The 20756-nt window shown below is 27.7% G+C and overlaps 1 protein-coding gene across 2 annotated transcripts in view; it reads right to left on the reverse strand.

Moving 5' to 3' along the window:
• The window catches only part of LOC147816985 (phosphatidylinositol-binding clathrin assembly protein LAP-like), a 35068-nt gene extending 14720 nt beyond the window's left edge, over positions 1 to 20348 (reverse strand). The window contains exons 1-5 of one of the 2 annotated variants that reach the window (XM_087153312.1): positions 20294 to 20348; positions 17528 to 17584; positions 15142 to 15253; positions 14562 to 14668; positions 964 to 1118 (exon numbers count right to left, since the gene is read on the reverse strand). In XM_087153312.1, coding sequence (XP_087009438.1) covers positions 1077 to 1118; positions 14562 to 14668; positions 15142 to 15253; positions 17528 to 17584; positions 20294 to 20314 — 339 coding nt within the window. In that variant the 5' untranslated portion in view covers positions 20315 to 20348 and the 3' untranslated portion in view covers positions 964 to 1076. Of the gene's footprint in view, positions 1 to 963; positions 1119 to 9736; positions 10558 to 14561; positions 14669 to 15141; positions 15254 to 17527; positions 17585 to 20293 lie in introns of those variants that run through there. The other variant, XM_087153315.1, reaches the window with a different exon arrangement.
• Positions 20349 to 20756: the final 408 nt, after the last annotated feature.

A 20756-nucleotide genomic window follows, 5' to 3' on the forward strand; every position in this document is an offset into this window, starting at 1 on the left:
GTACATACAGAATTGGCTATGTGGCAAATATTTATAATACTCAAATGCTTATTATTACTTGAGCGCTCAATAAATATCCGTAAAAAATAAGAAATATAATAAACATAGAATATAAAATCTAATCACATTATAGTTAATTCAATTAAATGGTAATGAGACTTTGAAATAAACAAACATAATCTTGATAACAAAATATATAACAAAAAATTTTATGCCACCAAAATATAAACAAATGACATAAAATAAATTTTTACCAGCAACTTCCAACAGCTTTATTTTGTTCTCAATTTCTAATTTTTTGTTTTTATTTATGATCTGTACTTTACAAAACTTATTTGTATACTGTGCTAAGAATGTTAAAAAAAATATCAAGCATGTTAACCATTCCCAGCCTCTTCCTGTTCCTTTTTAACTATCATAATTTTAGACGTCAGCCAGATTTTTATAATTCCCAGATAAGTAGCTGACCTTTAAATGCTACATTTTAAGATAATTATACATTAAATCCAGAAACTTGTTAAATATTAGAACTTTATAAGCAGATCCTGCAGTAATAAATTACCAAGTGTTTTAACAAAAGAAAAAACTAACACCATATAACCATTGAGAAAAGTATTAAGAATGAGTAAAATACAACAATAAGAAAAATGTTTGTAAAATTGAGTTATAATGATGGCTATAGCTTTTTAATAACTCTTAAGAAAATGTTAAATTAATCTATAGATTAAGATGAATAAACAAATGAATGTGTGCAGTGAAATAGTGAAGAAGCTTTATCTGATTATTGAGATTGTAGAAGTATATATATATATATATATATATATATATTGATACAAATAAATTAATATTCTTCATAATTCCAAGAGCATTTAAACCCTAAAATTAGAATTATTAAAAAATGGAGAAACATTAAGCTTAAAATAATGATTTAAGCAGAAAAAATGTAGAAACTTTAAAACAAACCAGTTCTAAATTTTGACTAGGAAGATGGTCTTCGACAGTTTCTAAGCGATACTTATGTGAAGCTAAGCTCCTCTTTTCCCACATAAGTTTTCCAATCGTGAAGGGCACGGCTGCTAAATTCTAAAATAGTTTGTAAAGACAATGTTCAACATAAGCTGGAAAACGATACAAAAGAAAAATTTATAAGCATATAGAACACACTTTTATAAAAAATATATTTTATAATTAAAATTTAAAAATGCATTTCTCGATTTAAGACTTAAACTAAAGCAAACAAGTTCACAGAGTTCACACATATTTGCAAATTATATACAATATTCCAGTGCTTTAATTCTAATAGTTTTTCCTTCCTAGCATAAAAAGAGGCATACAAAAAACTGAAAAAACAATTGCTAGAATTTTTAAAAAAAAAAAAAACTCCTGTCATTCAATCAAAACAGGATCATTTTTAAAATTTGGTGTCACTTGAAAACTGGAAAGAGAAACACCTTTTCATTACATGAGAGAGTATACTTTTTATAAATACAAAAGCAAATAAACTTCTTTCTTAGATAAATGTTTTTCATATTTTTTTAGCATTATTAGTTAATACATTTTTGGTTAAATACCCTAAAGATTGACATGTCTGTTGCCATAATACCTATTATTTTTGCATATTCTAGATCAGTGATTCTCAACCTTTTTTTTGTGGCGGTACACTTTTAACAATTTCAAAATTTGACGGCACACAATGAAAAAAATTAGTTTAAAAGTACCTATAATACACTGTGTTAAATAGTTTGTGATAATAATTTTGAATGCGAAATAAAATAATATGTACTACAAAAGCATGTTTATTAAGGGATTAATTATTTCTTCCGACTAATTTTTCATTAGTTAGTAACAGTTATTTATTTTTTTTGCTAGATTTTAATTGTTAGCTTGTTTTCTATAGTTATTAACTGTTCTGTTTTTTAAATTGTTATTTTTTTGCGATTTCTTATTAATTAGTTTTTTTGCTAATTATTAATTGTTAGCTTATTTTTCTGTTAGTTATCCTTTGTTAATCTGTTTTTATAACTATTAATTGCATAGCTTACTTTAATGATTAGCTTTTATTTCTGTTTGAAAGTTAATATTTAGCTTGCTTTCCTTTGTTAATTTATAATTTAAATGGTCATTAAATTTCCTACTTTTTTCAACATTTTTTAAAATTGTGAGCCATAGACAGTTTAAACACTTCCTTCTAATTTAAATTTATTTTAAGATTGTCAGAGACAAGACAATTGCCGACAAAGATGTTCACACGGTTAAAGCGTGGAAAAATTATAAAAAGGACTGTAATTTCGAGGAGAAAAGCTGCCCTGGTATATACACCGCACCCTCAAAAATCGACCGAAAGAAAAAACTTTTTCACCGGACACGCCGCAACGAATTTTTTTACAATTAACGAATTTTGAACTTAACGCAGGTATTGATTAAAGACTTGACACATGTGTATATAATTTTAATAGTTAAATAAAAATCAATAAAAGGATATTGAACATACAAAAAAATAAAGACAATCCTAGTATATAAAATAGATTTCAATAACTTTCTAGGTAAAATTAAGCATTTTCTAATTTTAAAGAGAAGTAACCATTAAAATATAAATAAAATAATTAATATATCAAAAACCATTAAAATAAGTATGAAATTGTTTAAAAATAAAACGAATCAACAATCCAAAATCCTGTTTTAGAAATAAACGATAAATCCAAACAAAATTTGTTCAAAGAAAAACTTAAGAATGATTTATTTAGATATCACTTATCACTATATATTCATATCACTGCACGTAAAAATCCCTCAAAATCAGAGCTCTCTGTATCAGAGCAAATTAAGTTTACTAGTTAATTGTTTATTTCGGATTAATCTCCGTCACTCACACTTTCAGACTAACTTTCGGTTTTGTTTTGTCCCGGGATTTCTGCTTTTTTGAAGCCATTTATCAGTTTTTTTTCTCTTTTAATTGCTGACAGCTTAAACGCAGCGTTATAATTCTTCCTCTTAATGGGAGGCATTTAAAATGGATAACTTAAATAAAGTTATGTTTAAAAAAAACGAAAATAGCATAAACGAAAGAAAAATATTAATTAAAGAAAAATATTAATAAAACAAAAACGCATCAGAATTGAAGATAAAACGTTTAAAAAAAATTCATAATAAGCTGAGGAAGATGATCAAAATCACACAGAAATATGAGCAATGAAAAAAAAACAATAAAAAGCGCTCTCCCAAGCATTTAAAACAAGTTTCTATTTTTAACAATTCCTCCCCCTATTTTCCCTTCTCAAATCCAGTTTCTTTTTTCAATTGACTCCGCCTAGGACGGTCTTTCTTTTATCCCTGTCTAAAATTCTCTCACTTCAATCTTTTCCCTCTTCACAGATCCTCAGATAAAGTTTGAAATTCTTTTTGAACTTTCTAATTGTAAGATTATTCAAGGTCATTCCAAGCTCATCAGCATCCTTTATTCATCAAACATTCACATGTTTTTAACAACCAGTTGAAGAAAAAAGGGGAGTGGAGAGGCATTCACAACAAGTGGAAGAGACATATTTCCTGGAAACAAGGGAGCATTTGTTTTACAGTTGATGTTATCACTGGCCCCACCCTGATTTTCTTCATTTATTCCTTTCTGATTTATGCTTCTCCACTCCACGCCCATTTCTTACACTCTACAGCTGTTCATATGGCAGAAGGGAAAGAGAGACTTCCTTCTCTTGTAGATAGTGGTCTCCAGGAAGTGAGTCAAAAAAAGGATTAGGGAGGGGAAAATTCCAGGTATGCTGACCATTCCTTGGAGTAACATTAAGCATGAAAAAATAAAAAGCACAGTAACAGGTGGAAAAAATGATGATGAAATTTCCAGTGGGGTTTCTAAAAAGCAAAATTTTTTGAAGGAAAACAAAAGTAATACTATATAGGCCGCCCCGTTAGATACGCCTTCCTACTAAATTTTCAAGTTTCAAATCAATAACGCCGCGGCCTATCTCCGCAAAATTACGGTATATATATATATACACTTCTCTTTTATTTAAAGTTTACTTGTAATAAGAAAAAACATTGTAATTTTTATTGTATCATTTCTAATATTTGGCTGCAGATTTTCAGAATTTGGCAACACACAAAAGTGCCGCAAACAGCGGTTGAGAACCACTGTTCTAGACAAAGATATTTCATGCATAATTTTAATAATATTGAATGCAAGCAAAGTTAAATTTTTTTTAAAAAAAACTTCACCAAAAGAGTCATGTCTGTAAAAGAATGAAAATTCAGAAAACAGTATTTTAATTCTTAAAAAAAATCAAAAAACAAAAACAATAAATTCTATTTAATTTAGGCTAAAATTACTAAGCTAAATTATTCAGTTGAATAAATAAATATTTTTTATACTAATAATTATGATAACAGACAAGGCATAGTAAAAAAAAACTCTTAAAAGCTTCATCAACCAAAGAGAGCATTCAAAGTAGATTATTTCCTTTTGAAAAGTCTCCATCCATGAATTCCAATTGTGTTACTTAAAAAACGTAAATAAGTGATGACAAATACGGCATGAATTTAAGGACAGCTATACTTAGTTAAAAAAAAGTTTACAATTTTATTAGTTGATTTTTATAATCTTTATAGAATCTTTTTAGAGTATTTAACACTTAAGTACACTTTCAGAGTATTTAACACTTAAGATACATGACAGAAGAGAAACATTTTAGGGTTTATTTAAAGAACCACTATGCGTTAAGTTCCCTCAAACTTAACACTTTAAATACTATTTTTCTAAAATACTGTCAAAACTTATCAATAAATATTATTGTGAATACTACTTTTCTTCTTTATTCTTATAATTTTATATTTTTCAACTTGGAAAGTATCCTACAAATGTTTAATAATTAATTTAATACACAAAAATTATGTAAACTTTAACATCTTCAAGAAAAAAATATTTTTCAGATGGCAAATATATCCGGAAGAAAAGAATCAGAAAAAAAGGGGGGAATTAATAATATACCAAAAAATAAAAGACATAATCTTTTTAAATGCTCACACGATTACATCTTCAAAAAAAAAAGAGTGCTTGCCAATATTTTATCAATATAGCCAAGCAAAATATATCAATACAATAGTGTGAGAAGAAATTAAAAAAATTACAAAAATTTACAACAAATAATATAGAACACATTAAGTAAAAATATAATGTAAAGACAGAAATTAAAATAAAAAAACAGAATAAAACATAAAATGAAATCTATAAAGCGAGTAACGAATGAACTTACATAAACCAGTAATTTTTCAAGAATGATTTAAAATATTTTCGTAACAAGATTGCCAGATTACAAAATATGAAAACAGAAGTGCAAATTGAGGTAAAAGCATAAATAGAGGGTTTTTGTTCGATAGTGCTTTCTTACTGCAGTACTGAAGTGCATTTGATTTGTTTGTTACCAAGGATGGGCATGAAAATGGATGTGCGCAAGGTAATATTATACTGGATAATTTAAAGAAGTTGACAAGTTGAGAAGTTTTAGAAAATTCAATTTTATTTAGAAAAAAATAAAATAAAATAGAAAAGAGAAAGAAACATGAATTGCCTGTTATGTAAATAATTTTAGCTACGGATTTGCCCGCAATGGATTTGCACATGGTAAAAATTATATAATTTAACAACGAAGTTTTTTAGTAAATTTATTTACAATAATATACAATTAACTAAATGATTTTATATAGAATTTAATTACTTAAGTATCCATTGTTTATTATCGAATTTTGAAAAATTTGTCTATTTGTTTTTTGGATAAATAAACATCACTACAAATTCTTTTAATTCTATTCATTTGATTAAAAATGGTATTTAAATAGATGTTTTTAGAAACATTAGAATTCCAAGTAATTAGTTTATTTATATTAAAACTAAAATAATTTCTTTTATCGTATAAATCAACAAAACAGATATTTTCTTCTTTTATAATACCCAATTCTAAAAAATTAATATCATCCTCATGATTATGAAGCAAGATTAATTTCTCACGGTAAATATTATTTAATAAAATAGTACAATCTTGAAAATTAAGGATAATTAAATCATCAATAAATCTAAAAACAAATTTAACATTAATAGTATAATTTCTTTCATAATAGTGCAAAAATAAGTTAGCTAAGAGAAATGAAAAATTTAATCCTAGTGGTATTTCATCAATTAGAAGAAAAAAATCTTTTCCATTGTAAAGATAATTATTAAAAAGATAAAAATAATCAAAAACGCAACTAAGGATATTTTTAGAATGATAGTAATAATTCAAAAGGAAATCTTTTAGTTTAGAAAGGGGAATGCTATTGAAAAGATCCTGGAAATGAAAGTCGCAATAGAATTAATTTTATTCTGTTAAATAAATTCTAAAATCGTATGATTATTAGTGATAATCCAAGAAAAACCTTCTTTAATAATATTGTTAATAATTTTATTTAAGTATTTAAAGAAAATTGTGCCAGGTTTAGTTAGGTAATTATGTTAGACCCACATGCGATTGTCTTAAATTTTATAGGAATTTTATGAAATTTAGGACTGATAATTAAGTAAGGAGATTGTATATTGCTAATTTTAATTTTTAACCTCTTATGTAAAGCCAAAATTTTTTGATGTCAATATTATTATTTAAATTACTAAGTTGAAAATTTTTACTATTTTTTAACTCGGTATTTAAAAGTTCAACATAGAATTTTTTACAGAAGATTACATAATTATTGCTAGCTTTGTCTATAGGGGTAATTACAAATTTTTTCTGTAGTTGCTTAATTGATTTAACAATTTTAGAAAAATTTGTTGAATTGTTATTTAAATTATCCTCATTATTGAAAACAAAGTTTTTAAAGTAATAATAAACACCCTATTTACATTCTGTTAACAAACCTAAAGATTAAGAGAATCTATTCGATATCTTTAAACAAAAACAATTGAGATCATTAAGAAAGTATCTTGGAATTTTATTAACTGATGTATGGTAAATGGTCTAAAGTTTGTGCCTTTTATCATTAAATTCCTAAGTTCGAAATTTTCTATAATATTTAAATTACCAGTAATAATATGTTTAAGATATATATCAACAAAATTAAAATATTTCTCTTTTTCACAGTGACTTTCATAATCGAATATATTTATCTTCCCTAAATAATTGCTTATATCATTATAATTAACTATAATTCTATCAAGAGATTTATTACAGTTAAAGCTTTAAACTATGTTAGTGGATACAAATTTTTAAGATTTTCAAAAATATTATGAAATTTGATCTTATTGAAAATAGGGCTTTGAAAGTCAAAAATGAAATATAAATTATCTAAATTTTTCTTTTTTTAGGGGGTGGGATTTTATTCATTTTAGCTTTTACAAGATCGAAACAAAGAATTTTGAATTAATAAAAGAAAAGCTAATAATAAGATATTGAAGCTTATATACATTATTACTCTTAACGGAGAAAACAAAATATTAGATTGGTTTAATATTATAATGATTATTAAAATCTTTTTCCAAATTAGAAACAAAATTTTTATTTAATTTGTCACTATTAAGAGAGTTTCTATTACTTATTGATCCCCGTTTACCTCAATTTGTAAGCTTATCTTCAATATGAAAAAGTGAATAAGTTGGAGTTATTTAAGTTAATCTGTGTATGTTGGAAAGTATTGTTTAGCCAATACAGCAAAATTGTTTTGTATAAAAGTAAATATTAATTTTCTTTTTGTAGTCTTAAATCTAAATCTTCTACTATATCTAAAACATTAATTTTGACACTGCTAAAATTATGTTCTCTAAAATTATTCAATTCCAGGTTATTGATAATTTTATTACTGTTTATATCAGAACGGTGTTGATTAATTCGAATGTTAAGAGAGTTACTGGTTTGTCCAACATATTTAATATTATAAAAACCATAGGTTAAAATATAAATAACAGTTTTAGTTTCACAAAACGATTTGGAGCCTTTGTTATTAAGAATTGTATGTTTGTGGTCAATATTAGGACAAGTTTTGCATCTTTTATCACCATACTCTTTATAAGACAGAAAAATTTCGGGTATTGAATGTAATTCAAAAAATCTTTTGCTTCCGCTTTCATACTAGCAGGATGTCGATCCAAAGGTCCCCTCTGAATTAGGCTCTTCGTATTGTGTACAACATGAAGAATAATTTAAATATCAAACATATTTTTTTAAAAATATTGAACATACTTTTTACCAGGCCCTAAATTGTTATAACTGTTTAAATCCATAAAAATAGGCTCATAGAGCAAAGTCCTAAGCACACGCAATGTAAGTATCTCTAATTATTTACTCAAAGTCAATTGGATTTTTCATTTGAATCCCATTTTCAATAACTTTTTTTTTTAACCAATCTGAAATATGGTAATAAGAAATGCCTGATAATTTACACCAACACTGGTTAGAAAAAATAATTAATGGATACAAAGTTTGTAAAAATAGTCATAAAATAACTATGAAACCATGAAAGCTATAAAAAACAATAATGTGCAGCGGAATTCACGCAAAAGACTTAAATGATCCAGTATTCATCGTTCTAGGAGAAAGTTATCAGTAGCGTTTTATTATCAGTTATTCAAGGAGACAATTTTAATGATTCTAATTGGTGTTCTGAAATGATGTAAATACAGTTAGAGTTGCCTCTCAAATCAGGAAAAAAAATTCTTTGTATTTTCTCTGAACATATTATATGCAAGATAGAAAGAGGAAACATAATTACTGTGCTCTTGTGCAAGCTATATTGGACTAACTATACCAGTTTTAATTGCTGGGAAAACTTAGAGAAATAAAAAGGAACATACTTAAACAAGTAACCTAAAAAAAATTTTTAAAGTCAATTCCTACTTAGATCAGAAGAAGAAAAATTTTATTTTAGTTACTTTTTATTATATAATTACAATTTTTTCTCCCACGAAAACTAAAATTAATTAATTAAATTTATTTAATAAATTAATATTTGAAAAAACTGCATTCACATCAAGTGTCTTTTCACTACAAGTTTTAAAAAATGTATTTGAATTTGAGTGGATGAATAAAAAGTTTTTTATAACGATTGAAAATTTGAACAAGATATATTGGGAGAGTATGAACTAATAAGTAGGAATTGGAAGAGAAAAAAAGGCGCATGGTATCGGACAACTATTAAAGTACAAATTTGGTGATGTGGACCACACTTGTTACCAGGTAATGTTATTTATTGAATTGATCGTACACAGTGAATATAAAATAATTAAGCATTTAAATGTACTCAATAAACTATTTTTTTTGTTCAAATAGAGCTATAAGTTAGAAATTATCACTGATTTTATTTTTAAAATAGGTAAAAAAATGTATTTGAACTGTATGAATTGACAAAAATGTATGAAATGTATGAATTGACAAAAAGGAACAGCTGAAGATACTTCAATAATGCTGCAGTAAATTAAACAGTTTAGTATAGTTGAAATATCCTTAAGAGTGGTCACCATTTTTTAAAAGACGAAAATAAGAAACAAAATTTCCTGTTATTTTAGGTGATTTTTAAATTCCCTGTATTTTCCCGGTTTACTCTGTGGAGTGAGAATCCTGGCAATGAAGTGAAGCAAGAGTCATGAAAGATGCATAAATAAGTCTGCAGTCCTTTGAGACGATTTTAATGATTATTAATAGGCATTCCCGAATGCTCAAAACATGAAATGCAGCGAGATTCATGCAACTTTTACAAGTGATTATACAACCTTCAATTGATTCATGATGGCAGCTTCTTCTTCAACAGCCCTCCTCATACTCTCATCCACTGTCAGGCCATTCAGCTCGTGAGAGATTTCATGTGCACTGTTTGCTAAAGCAGAACTAGAAGAGCTCAGAGCAGACACTGCACACTGAACAGAATTTGTCCTAAAAGGTTAATGAAATTTCTTAAACTATGTAATATCTTTCCTTTGTGTAAATAATCAAAGCTTATGAACTAATAATATAATATTTATAATTTAAAGAGTACATTTTTTTTAAAATCATAAATAATAAAAAAAAATGATGTAGGGGGAGAAACTACATAAATGATAAGACCAGTAGTCAGATTTTTCAACAAAAAATAAGCACCTTTTAAGCACTCAAAAAATTTTTTTAATCACTTTCCAAAAAAAGAAAAAAATCATAATTAGGATCTGTGCAGTAATAAAAATGATTTTTTTCTATTGTTTAAAGTTCTTAATTTATAAACTACCGTAATTTTGCGGCGATAGGCCGCGGCGTTATTGATTTAAAACTTGAAAATTTAGTAGGAAGGCGTATCTAATGGGGCGGCCTATATAGTATTACTTTTTTTTTTCTTCAAAAAATTTTGCTTCTTAGAAACCGCACTGGAAATTTCATCTTCATTTTTTCCAACTGTTACTGTACTTTTTATTTATTTTTTCATGCTTAATGTCACTCCAAGGAATGGTCAGCGCACCTGGAATTTTCCCCTCCCCAATCCTTTCTTGGAATCATTTTCTGGAGACCGCTATCCACAAGACCACAAGAGAACAAAGTCTCTCCTTCCCTTCTGCCATATGAACAGCTGTAGAGTGTAAGAAATGGGCGTGGAGTGGAGAAGCATAAATCAGAAAGGAATAAATGAAGAAAATCAGGGTGGGGCCAGTGATAACATCAACTGTAAAACAAACGCTCCCTTGTTTCCAGGAAATATGTCTCTTCCACTTGTTGTGAATGCCTCTCCACTCCCCTTTTTTCTTCAACTGGTTGTTAAAAACATGTGAATGTTTGGTAAATAAAGCATGCTGATGAGCTTGGAATGACCTTCAATAATCTTACAATTAGAATGTTCAAAAAGAATTTCAAACTTTCCACAGAGGGGAAAAAGCAAAGTGTGTGAGAATTTTAGACAAGGATAAAAGAAAGACCGGCCTAGGCGAAGTCAGTTGAAAAAAGAAACCTGATTTGAGAAGCGAAAATAGGGGAAGGAATTGCTAAAAATAGAAACTTGTTTTAAATGCTTGGGAGAGAGCTTTTTATTGTTTATTATTTTTTTTCATTGCTCATATTTCTGTCTGATTTCGATTATCTTTCTCAGCTTATTATTATTACGTTTTTTCAGTTCTGAAGCGGTTTTGTTCTATTAATATTTTTCTTTCCTTAATATTTTTGTTTCGTTTATACTATTTTCGTTTTGTTTTAACATAACTTGTATTTAAGTTATCCATTTTAAATGCCTCCCATTAAGAGGAAAAAATATACCACTGCGTTTAAGCTGTCAGCAATTAAAAGAGAAAAAGAAACTGTGATAAATGGCTTCAAAAAAAGCGGAAATCATCCCGGGACAAACGAAACTGAAAGTGACGGAGATTAACCCGAAATAAATAATTAAATAGTAAACCTAATTTGCTCTGATACAGAGAGTTCTGATTTTGAGGAATTTTTAAGTGCAGTGATATGAATATATAGTGATAAGTGATATCTAAATAAATCATTCTTAAGTTTTTCTTTGAACAAAATTTGTTTGGATTTATCGTTTATTTCTGAAACAGGATTTTGGATTGTTAATTTAAAAGTAAAATCCTTTTATTTTTAAAAAATTTCATACTTATTTTAATGGTTTATGATATATTATTTTATTTATATTTTAATGGTTACTTCACTTTAAAATTAGAAAATGCTTAATTTTACTTAGAAAATTATTAAAATCTATTTTACATACTAGGATTGTTTCTATTTTTTTTTAAATATTTAATATCCTTTTATTTATTTTTATTTAACTATTTAAATGCAAAGTTTACTTTACAGTAGAACAGTCTAACAAGGACTGATACCGCACACCCTCGGTCCCTACACAGGTTGATCAAAGTGGTCACCCACCCTCTTACTGACCGCAGACGGTGATGCTTAACTTCAGTGTTCTGCTGGGATTCGTGTCTTTACGATCACTGAGGGAGAATTTTATTTTTGACACACTAATATTATAAATGAAGTGAGATAATTTTTGTGACCGGGAACGTCACCAACTTCTATTATTACCGCCGTGAGGGATAGAAATCAGAGTTCCTTTTTTTTCTTCAGAGCAGCATTTTTGAAGCATGGACAGTGATGACGAACTAACATTTAAATTGAAGTTCATTTGGCAAATACTCTTAAGTTTTTGTGAGTCTGCTGATGTTATGGATAGATCAATAAATAGTAAAAATCTTGCAATTGTTCTTTTGTTCAGTTCTGACAATTTGGAAGGCTCTTCAAAAATAAAATGTACTAACCAGGAGAGTTTTCCAATCTACACATAAAATATGAGCATCTTCATGCGACTACAGAAGGAAGAAGAGATTATTTCTACAAAGCATGCAAAAAGAGAATGAAACAGGGATGCTAAAAGAAGGACATTCACAATAAAAATTACTAAATTATCACAACATGCATAGGACTGAATTGGCATAACCTTTTATAGGGAAAAATATCTCAGTTTTTAGGAGTAGCAATTATTTCAGTTTTTGTACCTATGATATTAACTTCATTCTTTCCATAGGCAAAATGGATCATATTGATTTGTCCCTTACATTTAAATGTATAATGTTTACAAATTTATTTATTTACATACTTAATATATTATTTACAAAGTTAGTTAGTAGGGGAAGCTAATAGGGAAAATATTTATAAACTTGTCGAAGTTTATAAATATTCCAACTCTAAACATGAGTCCAACTCTAAAATCCTGAAATTTTTTTGAGTAAAATCATTAATGACTCATTTCTAAAAATTTATGTCTTTATAAATTTAAATCATTCATATTTTCAAAACATGAAATTCTCAATAAATTATATACACATAATTTAAATGAATAATTATGTATAAGTTTACTTTTATCCTTAACCATATTTATTATTCTAACAGAAAAAATATTTACAAATGAAAGCGATGCCAAGTATAAATTATAGTTCTAATATTTCTAAATAAAATATACAAGAAATTTTATACATAAATGTGATTGACGATTTTTAGAAACTTCAGGACCCTGGACTTCTGGAAACTACTGAATCGCGTAAAAACATAACTTTTAAAACATTACAAATGTGTAAAAACATTACTTTTTCCAAAATTTGCAAACTTTACAAGGAATAATATTTAAAATAGTATATAAACATTTATATAAAAATGGTGCAATTTATGAAACCATTGCAATTTAAGGTGTAAAATATCCTCTCATACTACGATACTTGAACAAAAGTTGTTTGCTTCTTAAAGATATCAATGAAATTGAAAGAAAAAACCACTAACAATCTTCAGCGTATGAAGGGAGTAACATCAAGAATGATTGCAATTTAACTGCACTGTTATATCCCAAGGTTACGTCCAATCAAAGAAAGAATGATAGGATGAGCATGACACAAAAGAGCCAGAAATACAATGACTGAAAGTTTATAATGGTTCAAAGACAAGAGTAGCACATAGGTATATCTAAAAGGCGAAAGTAAGCATGCAATAGTAAAGTACTCAAAATAATGCTGACGAAGACAGCAGGACTTTCACCAGTACATACATTGAGAAGGTAATTTTAGTGCATAAAGAACAAAACACTGAAAGCACTGCAGCAGGGCTTTCATACAGATATGCATTGAAAATACAACTCAAGGGCTTTAGGGCTTTTAGGAATTCAGGGCCCGAGCTAAGGACTTAAAATTACTAGCTAGCAAATTAACCAAATATAAAAAGTCTAAGCCAAATTTTAAAAGTCTCCATCAAAGGAGCAAGTTTTACCTCACTATATTGCATGATCCAGCAATGAACGTAATCTGAATTTTAATTTTTTCCTCCTTCTTATTGTTTATGTTATCTGGACTTAGTTATAATTAGATATTTTACATAATTAAGGTAAATTACTATTATCAATTAAAATAAACATGATTTGTTGAAGAAAAATTCATATGGATATAATTTTAAAGATCAAGGCGAATATTAATTTTTCTTTCTGACAGAAAAAATTATTCGTGAATACTTTCGCCAAAACACGATTTTTTTTCCCGTCGAATCAACGATTTTATTGAATTTGGAGAGGTTGCAAATGCTTAGTGCGGGCTCCGATAATAATAAATCACATTTTCAATCTGTTCAGGTGGGCAGTTTTTAAAAGCATTTTTCATGTAAAACAGCACAATTTACATGTACTGTGAACTGTTATTCAACTAGAAAGTTTATGAAACACTTATCTGGAAAAAATATTAAGGGTAAGTTTGAAGTAAAAATATCCCCTTTTCAAAAAGTGTGCAATAAACCCCTCAATTGTGAACGTATGAGTGCGCAACACACAGTTGAAGATGACAGGGCTTAGAATATTAGGTATATTTAAAAGTAAATTTGTTGCATATGAGTACAATAATCAAATCAGTACAAACGAAATATTAGCAGGTACATTTTAAAGGCAAATCAACTAGTAGACAGAAATGAACCAGGGTTGATGCATTCAAGGTAATGCTGTAGAATGATTTTACACTTAAAGTTGAAAACAAATTGTGTGTTACAGATGGCAACTTAATAATAATAATGTAGTAAAATATTTTATTACGAAAATTTTATTACTTCAGCTACTTTCAAAAAGTCTGATACCTTGTCCATGGCTATAATAAATTTCTTGTATATGTCTAAGGCCTCTTTACAATGCTTTTTATTCATGGTGAAGTACTTTTCTAAGGAAAGAATACAAAGTATTACTTGTAACATAATTTATAACAAATCTTAATGCACTCATTTGAAAAATTACACACAATTTTTTTTTTAATAATGCAATCTATTTAATTTTAAATTATAAATAAATTACATATTATTTGCTCATTTTTTTAGGAAAAATGCTTAACTAATATAGCTCAAGGTTGCAGGATTCATTAAAATTGAAATATTCTTATCTGTATACATTAAAAAATTTGGGAGTTGCCATATCACATGAATTATTCAAATTGCTTTTCTTAACAAATTGTTTTATTTGGAAAACTTACATTTGATTTAAGATAAACTATTCAGACTTTCCTTATGGTCCAAGAAAATGAAAAACATTTAATAGTTTGTAATGTTTCGAGAGCTCAAAAATTTCTTAAATTTAGCATGAAAATTAAAAGTTCTCATTTCTAAATTAAAAATGGAAAAAATTGTAATCAATACATACTAAACAAATTGATAATTCCATCATTGTATGCTGCAAACAACTGAATCAGATCTCTGTAAAGCAGCATAAAACAGAAATTCATAACCCCATTGCTTAAATCATCTGGGTTACACTGTTAAAAAAAGTAATTTTTTAAAAAAATGATTTTTTTTGTGAATTTGGAATAAATAAGAATGTTAAAGCTGAATACATATAGAAATATAAATAAATTCCAATGTGAGCCTTAGGCTTTGTTACAGAAGCAACTAGATAAAACAATTTTTAAACCTGTAACAAAAGGGAGAAGACAGCCACAAATTATACATTAAAAAACTTCATTTACTATTCTATTTTTATTTTATTTACTTCATAACTTTTGTACAATTTATATTTTATTTTGATTTGGCTATTCTAACTGTAACTTTATCTTCATTTATTTTTCTTATTTGTGGACGTCTCTTTATTATGTCTCAGTTCGTGTACTTTTAAGTCATTATTAAGACTTACTTCAGGGGTCTGTCTAGGTTTTTCTAAGAGGTACCTATTTTGTGAAATTTTAGAATTAATTTGCGAAAAATTAAAAATTATATTAAAAAATCAACACAAAAATATGGTAAAAATATGAATTTATCGTTTCTTAAGGGGTGCAAAAATAAAATTTTAAGAAAAAGTATTTTGTGAAACTACCGTTTTTCCTAAAGTTGAATTTGTGAAAGTACCGCTAAACGGTAGTAAATTCGGCCTGGACAGACCCCTGCTTTGTGATTGTTTGCCATTTATTTTTCTTTGCATTTACATTTAAATTTTTCTAATTGCATTTTCTTACTTGATTTTCCATTATATGGGCCTCGGGACACCATTAGTTTTTGGTTCCACCACTAGCAACAGAAAGGCTCCTGCGTGTTAGCAGGCCCTAATGAAGTGCTGTACTGCTAACACACATATCTGAAATTTTTATAATTTTTGCTGTTTTCTGCTAGAATTGTTTTTCTGACTAAAATGAAACAAATTTAGATTTATAGCTGTTGTAAGCACTTTGCTATTTTGATTTATTATTTTAAATGTTACTTACTTTTTTTTTCTTGTGAATTCGTAAATTAGTTTCATTCTTTGATTAGAATAGTACGATCTGTAACAGAGTTCCCATGCTTTAGAAATTTATGTTATGCTTTTGTTAAGTGAAATTTGGCATGAATTCCTGAGTGAAATTCAAATAAAAAAGGATATCACTGCCTTCTCTAAAAGTCAATGTACTGTAAAAATCAATTCAAGGTCATTTCCCTCATAAAACACATTAACAAGTTTGAAATATTCTGGGAAATAGGGATAGTGGATCTCAAAGAAGAGTTCGTTAAACAGAAAATTCACTTGGCAATTTGGAAGTTATTTTACAAAGAAATTTCCAAAATATTCTTGGTTCCTCAAAAGAATAATAATAATAGCAAAACAGAGAAATTCACAAACTGGGAGTTTGTTAAATAGAAGTTCAACTGTATGTCTAATAAAAATATTTCATCTTAGTATCCCCCTTGTTTTGCCATAACCACAATCTTTGAAGTACCTACCCAAGCTTGATATATGGTCCCACACTTCAATTTTTTATCCTTTTAAAACGAAAATTTTACTTTCAATAAGTATTAGCTAAGGGTCAGACTAGTTTTTAAAAGTTTATACACAAAAGTAGCCACTTTTGAAGTAAAAAACAAGTAATATTAAAAATAAAGTCCTGCTAAGGTCAACAAAGTTACCTTAGTTATTTTAGTTACTTTTTATTAAATAATTAAAATTTTTTCACCCATATGAAACTAAAACTAATGAATTAAATTTAATGAATTTAATAAACTAATGAATTAAACTGTATTAATGTCAAGTTTCATCCACTACAAGTGTATTTGAACTTGAGTGGATGAATAATAAGTATTTTATTAACGATTGAAGAAGATAATAGGGAGAGTGTGAATTAATAATAGGAATTAAAAAAAGGTCAACTTACACTTATTAACAAGTAAATAACATTTTATACAAATATAAGATTATTATATGTAAATATAGGGTGTCAAAAAAGTATGAATACCATCAAATCAAAAATTTAAAAATACAGTAGAGAAATAGTTATAAAAGACGCATTCAATGAAAATCAACTTGATCTCCTAGGACTGGGGAATAGTAACTTCAATATTTTAAATGAAAAAACCCATTTTTGTTGTTGTTGCAGATTTAGATTTTCCAGAAAAAATGTACCCCATTCAGGTTCACAGTTGCCATTGCAACCGTTAAATGAAAATAGTATACACATTGCTTAGAAATGGAAAAATTCATGCCTCTTTGAAAAATAAAAATTACTGCACTTGACAATTATCAAACAAAGAAAGTTAACGAAATATATAAAAATTAAGTTACTACTTACATCAAAATCAAGCAAGGCATCTAACTGCTCATGAAGCACAGGAAGTGTTTTTAGGAGCTGAAAATAAGAAAAATATCAAAATAATATACTCCAAACATACAAATTTAAGAAATCAGGAATGATGCTATAAAAGGCTATGAAATTAAGAGCTTTAATTTTAAATCAGATAATAGACCGTATATAACAATATAAAGCTCAAACAAGATGCATAGCCAAATCTTTCAACAAAAAATAAGCACCTTTTAAGCACTTAAAAAATATTTTTAAGCACTATATACATTAACAAAATGCAAAATAATTTTCAAAGACTTTACATGATCATGACAAAATAACTAGTTTGTGACAAAGATCTATTTTTCTTGATTACATTAGCCACAATAAAAAAATAAGAGAAATATTCAGTTGGATTTCAGAGGGAGGAAAATGAAGTTAGAAATTGAGATCTGTTGTAAAATGCAACGGAGTTACTCATGATAGTGCAAGAATAATTCCCACTGAATGCAGCTCAGTATATGCACATGCGGACCCGTAAGCATTGCATCAAACATGCAAAATGATTGGTGCTTTCATATACTACGACACGCCGAAATGCATTGCGTTCGAATGATTTCTGAAAAGGTTGAATGCTTAATCCACTTCAATTCAGTATATTCATTGCACATAAAAAATCATAAGATATAAATTAGCAACATTAGAACAAAATATATCTTCTTTAATTCTTAGTATTAATAAGTTCTAAAATATGTAATTTTTATATACTATACTGCCTAGGAAAAAGGCTATAATTTCACTATCAATATAATCACAAATGCATCTTGACAGTAAATACAAATTCAAGAAATAAGATGTATTTCGTTACGCCTAAATTCTAGAGCTCAAAATATCCTTAAAGAATAATTGTTAGTTGGAAAATTTTGAAAAATATAACATTAAATTTTTTAAAATGTCTGGCCAAAGTACCAGTGCGTATGACAAAGTCTGAGAGGAATTTGTAGGAAAAAAAACTCAATATTGAAAGACTGTGATGAAAAAAATACAGGTCATTTCCTACATTTTAGATTTTCAAATTCATGACTTTCCATGACTAATTAAAAGAATTTTTCCTGATTTAACAAAGTTTCTATTTTCTCCAACAAAAACACAACAATAAATTTAAAAAAGCATTATAATAACATTAATTGAAATGATAGGTATAACCAAAACTGTTATACTCTGTATCTTCATATTTATAGATTTCATATTTAAAAAACAGTAATAAAAGAGTTGAATCAATAAAGTAGCTAAAAAAAAAATACAAAAGCAAAAAAAAAAATTCTTTTTTCTTATAGAATTAAATTAGATTCTAGAGATACTTTTCTCATTTATCTGAAAGGAATACTCCTGATTTTTCTGTTCTCATTTTGGAATTAAAAAAAATTCCACAATGACTACAACAAAATTCCACAAAAATAGTTGCAAATAGTCTCATTTTAAGAGCCTGTGGCAACCCTGCATCTGTTTCTACTTATACAGTCGACCTTTGATTTAATAGTCCTGTTGTCCGAATAAAAACAAACATCACAACACAAGACTAAAATAATCATCAGGTTTTGGAGACTTCCAGGACAAGGCATGTAAGAAACAAAAATGTTATCACAATAGGAAACCAAATAGATGACTAATTTTATTTCAAAACCCCTTTACTGTCTCGGCAATTGTAGTTTGGGCGAACAGGTTTAAGTATGGAAATATAACCTTGGCACAACTAGATTGTGACAATTAGTTGTACTTTAACAGGAGAATTGCAGCATCAAATGAAACACTGCATAAATCTAAACATGAATAATTATCTTGAAATTGAATTCTTTTATTACACTGTACACAAAAAGTAATCAAAATACTTTTATATCTAATTCAGTAGTTTGATTGTCTTAATACTAAACAAAAGCTTGCTAACATAGTTTAAATGCTTACAGAGGTAAAAATCAAGAAAATTTAGTTATTGCTCAGAGGAAACAGCAAAGATATTACAGGAATATTTCCACATCGTTGCCTGTCGCGACGACAACAATGGCCAAGGTGCCAAATAGATTTTAAACTTGCAATTAAAAATAAAAAAAAACACCTGTACATGTTTACTCAGGAGTGACTACAAGTCATACTTTTCGAGTTGGTCCCTTTCTGCTATGTTTTTTTTTTTTTTTTTTGTCTTCTAGCAGGCCATTGCCCAGAAATTGCCACAGATCAAGACACGGAAATATCCCCGATATTACTAGTCCATAGATATTTCCACTAGTTCATTTACATGTCTTTAATAAAAAAAAAATTTTAAATCAATTTTAAGGAAAAATTTCAACTAAAAGAATGTATTGTCAAAATTATGAAATGTCCTATATTGTGACGAAAACACAGACTAAAACATAAAAACGAAATCCAAAACAGAAAAACCTCATCAGTGGCACAACTAATAATTATGTTAGGTTAGTTCGAGTACAATTTTAGCGGTCTAGAACCAACGGACCATTTGGAACCCTGTAACTACTGTTTAATTGTTATAATACTGTATTAGACATGCAAATAGGGAAATAAAAACAAGAAATTATCAGCGTAATTCTCATAGAAATAATCACGATAAATACAGTTCACAATGAAAGAAAAATACTGTTGTGACCATTTATTAAAAGGCATGGGATATGTATTTAGGATGATTGACAATGATAGCACTAATATTGATAACTTATAACATAACAATAACTTTATTCAAAACACATCAACAACAGAACATACTGGAAATCGAAACTGAAACATACAATGCAAACACAGTTGCAGTTACATCACAACCGCGATACTAGCGCCAGTGGAATTACATGGAAGATCCCAACAAATACAAAAACTAAACATATTAATAACATATTGACAGCAGTGCGTACACAATTTAATAATTTTAACTCTCAATAGATATAACTTTTATATACAGTACTCAGTCACTTACAATCTAAGTGTTTTTTCTTTGGTCCTATAATTTCGTCAGTAGTAGCTTTACAAACAACTTTTTCTACATTTTGTCCATAAATAGCATGCTTTGAAGCCACAAGTCTATCATGCAAATTTTGCCCGGCCATGTTAGTGCCAGCTTGTGAGATATATGTATCTTTTATTTTCAAGTTAAACAAATCATTCGTAATTATTTTTTTAAAATTGTTAGACTAAATGATAAATTCGATTAAATAAACCCCAACAATCAGCAATA

The sequence above is a fragment of the Parasteatoda tepidariorum genome, chromosome 1, assembly GCF_982258835.1.
Source record: "Parasteatoda tepidariorum strain Cologne lab strain chromosome 1, Ptep-v5.0, whole genome shotgun sequence".
Taxonomy (NCBI): domain Eukaryota; kingdom Metazoa; phylum Arthropoda; class Arachnida; order Araneae; family Theridiidae; genus Parasteatoda; species Parasteatoda tepidariorum.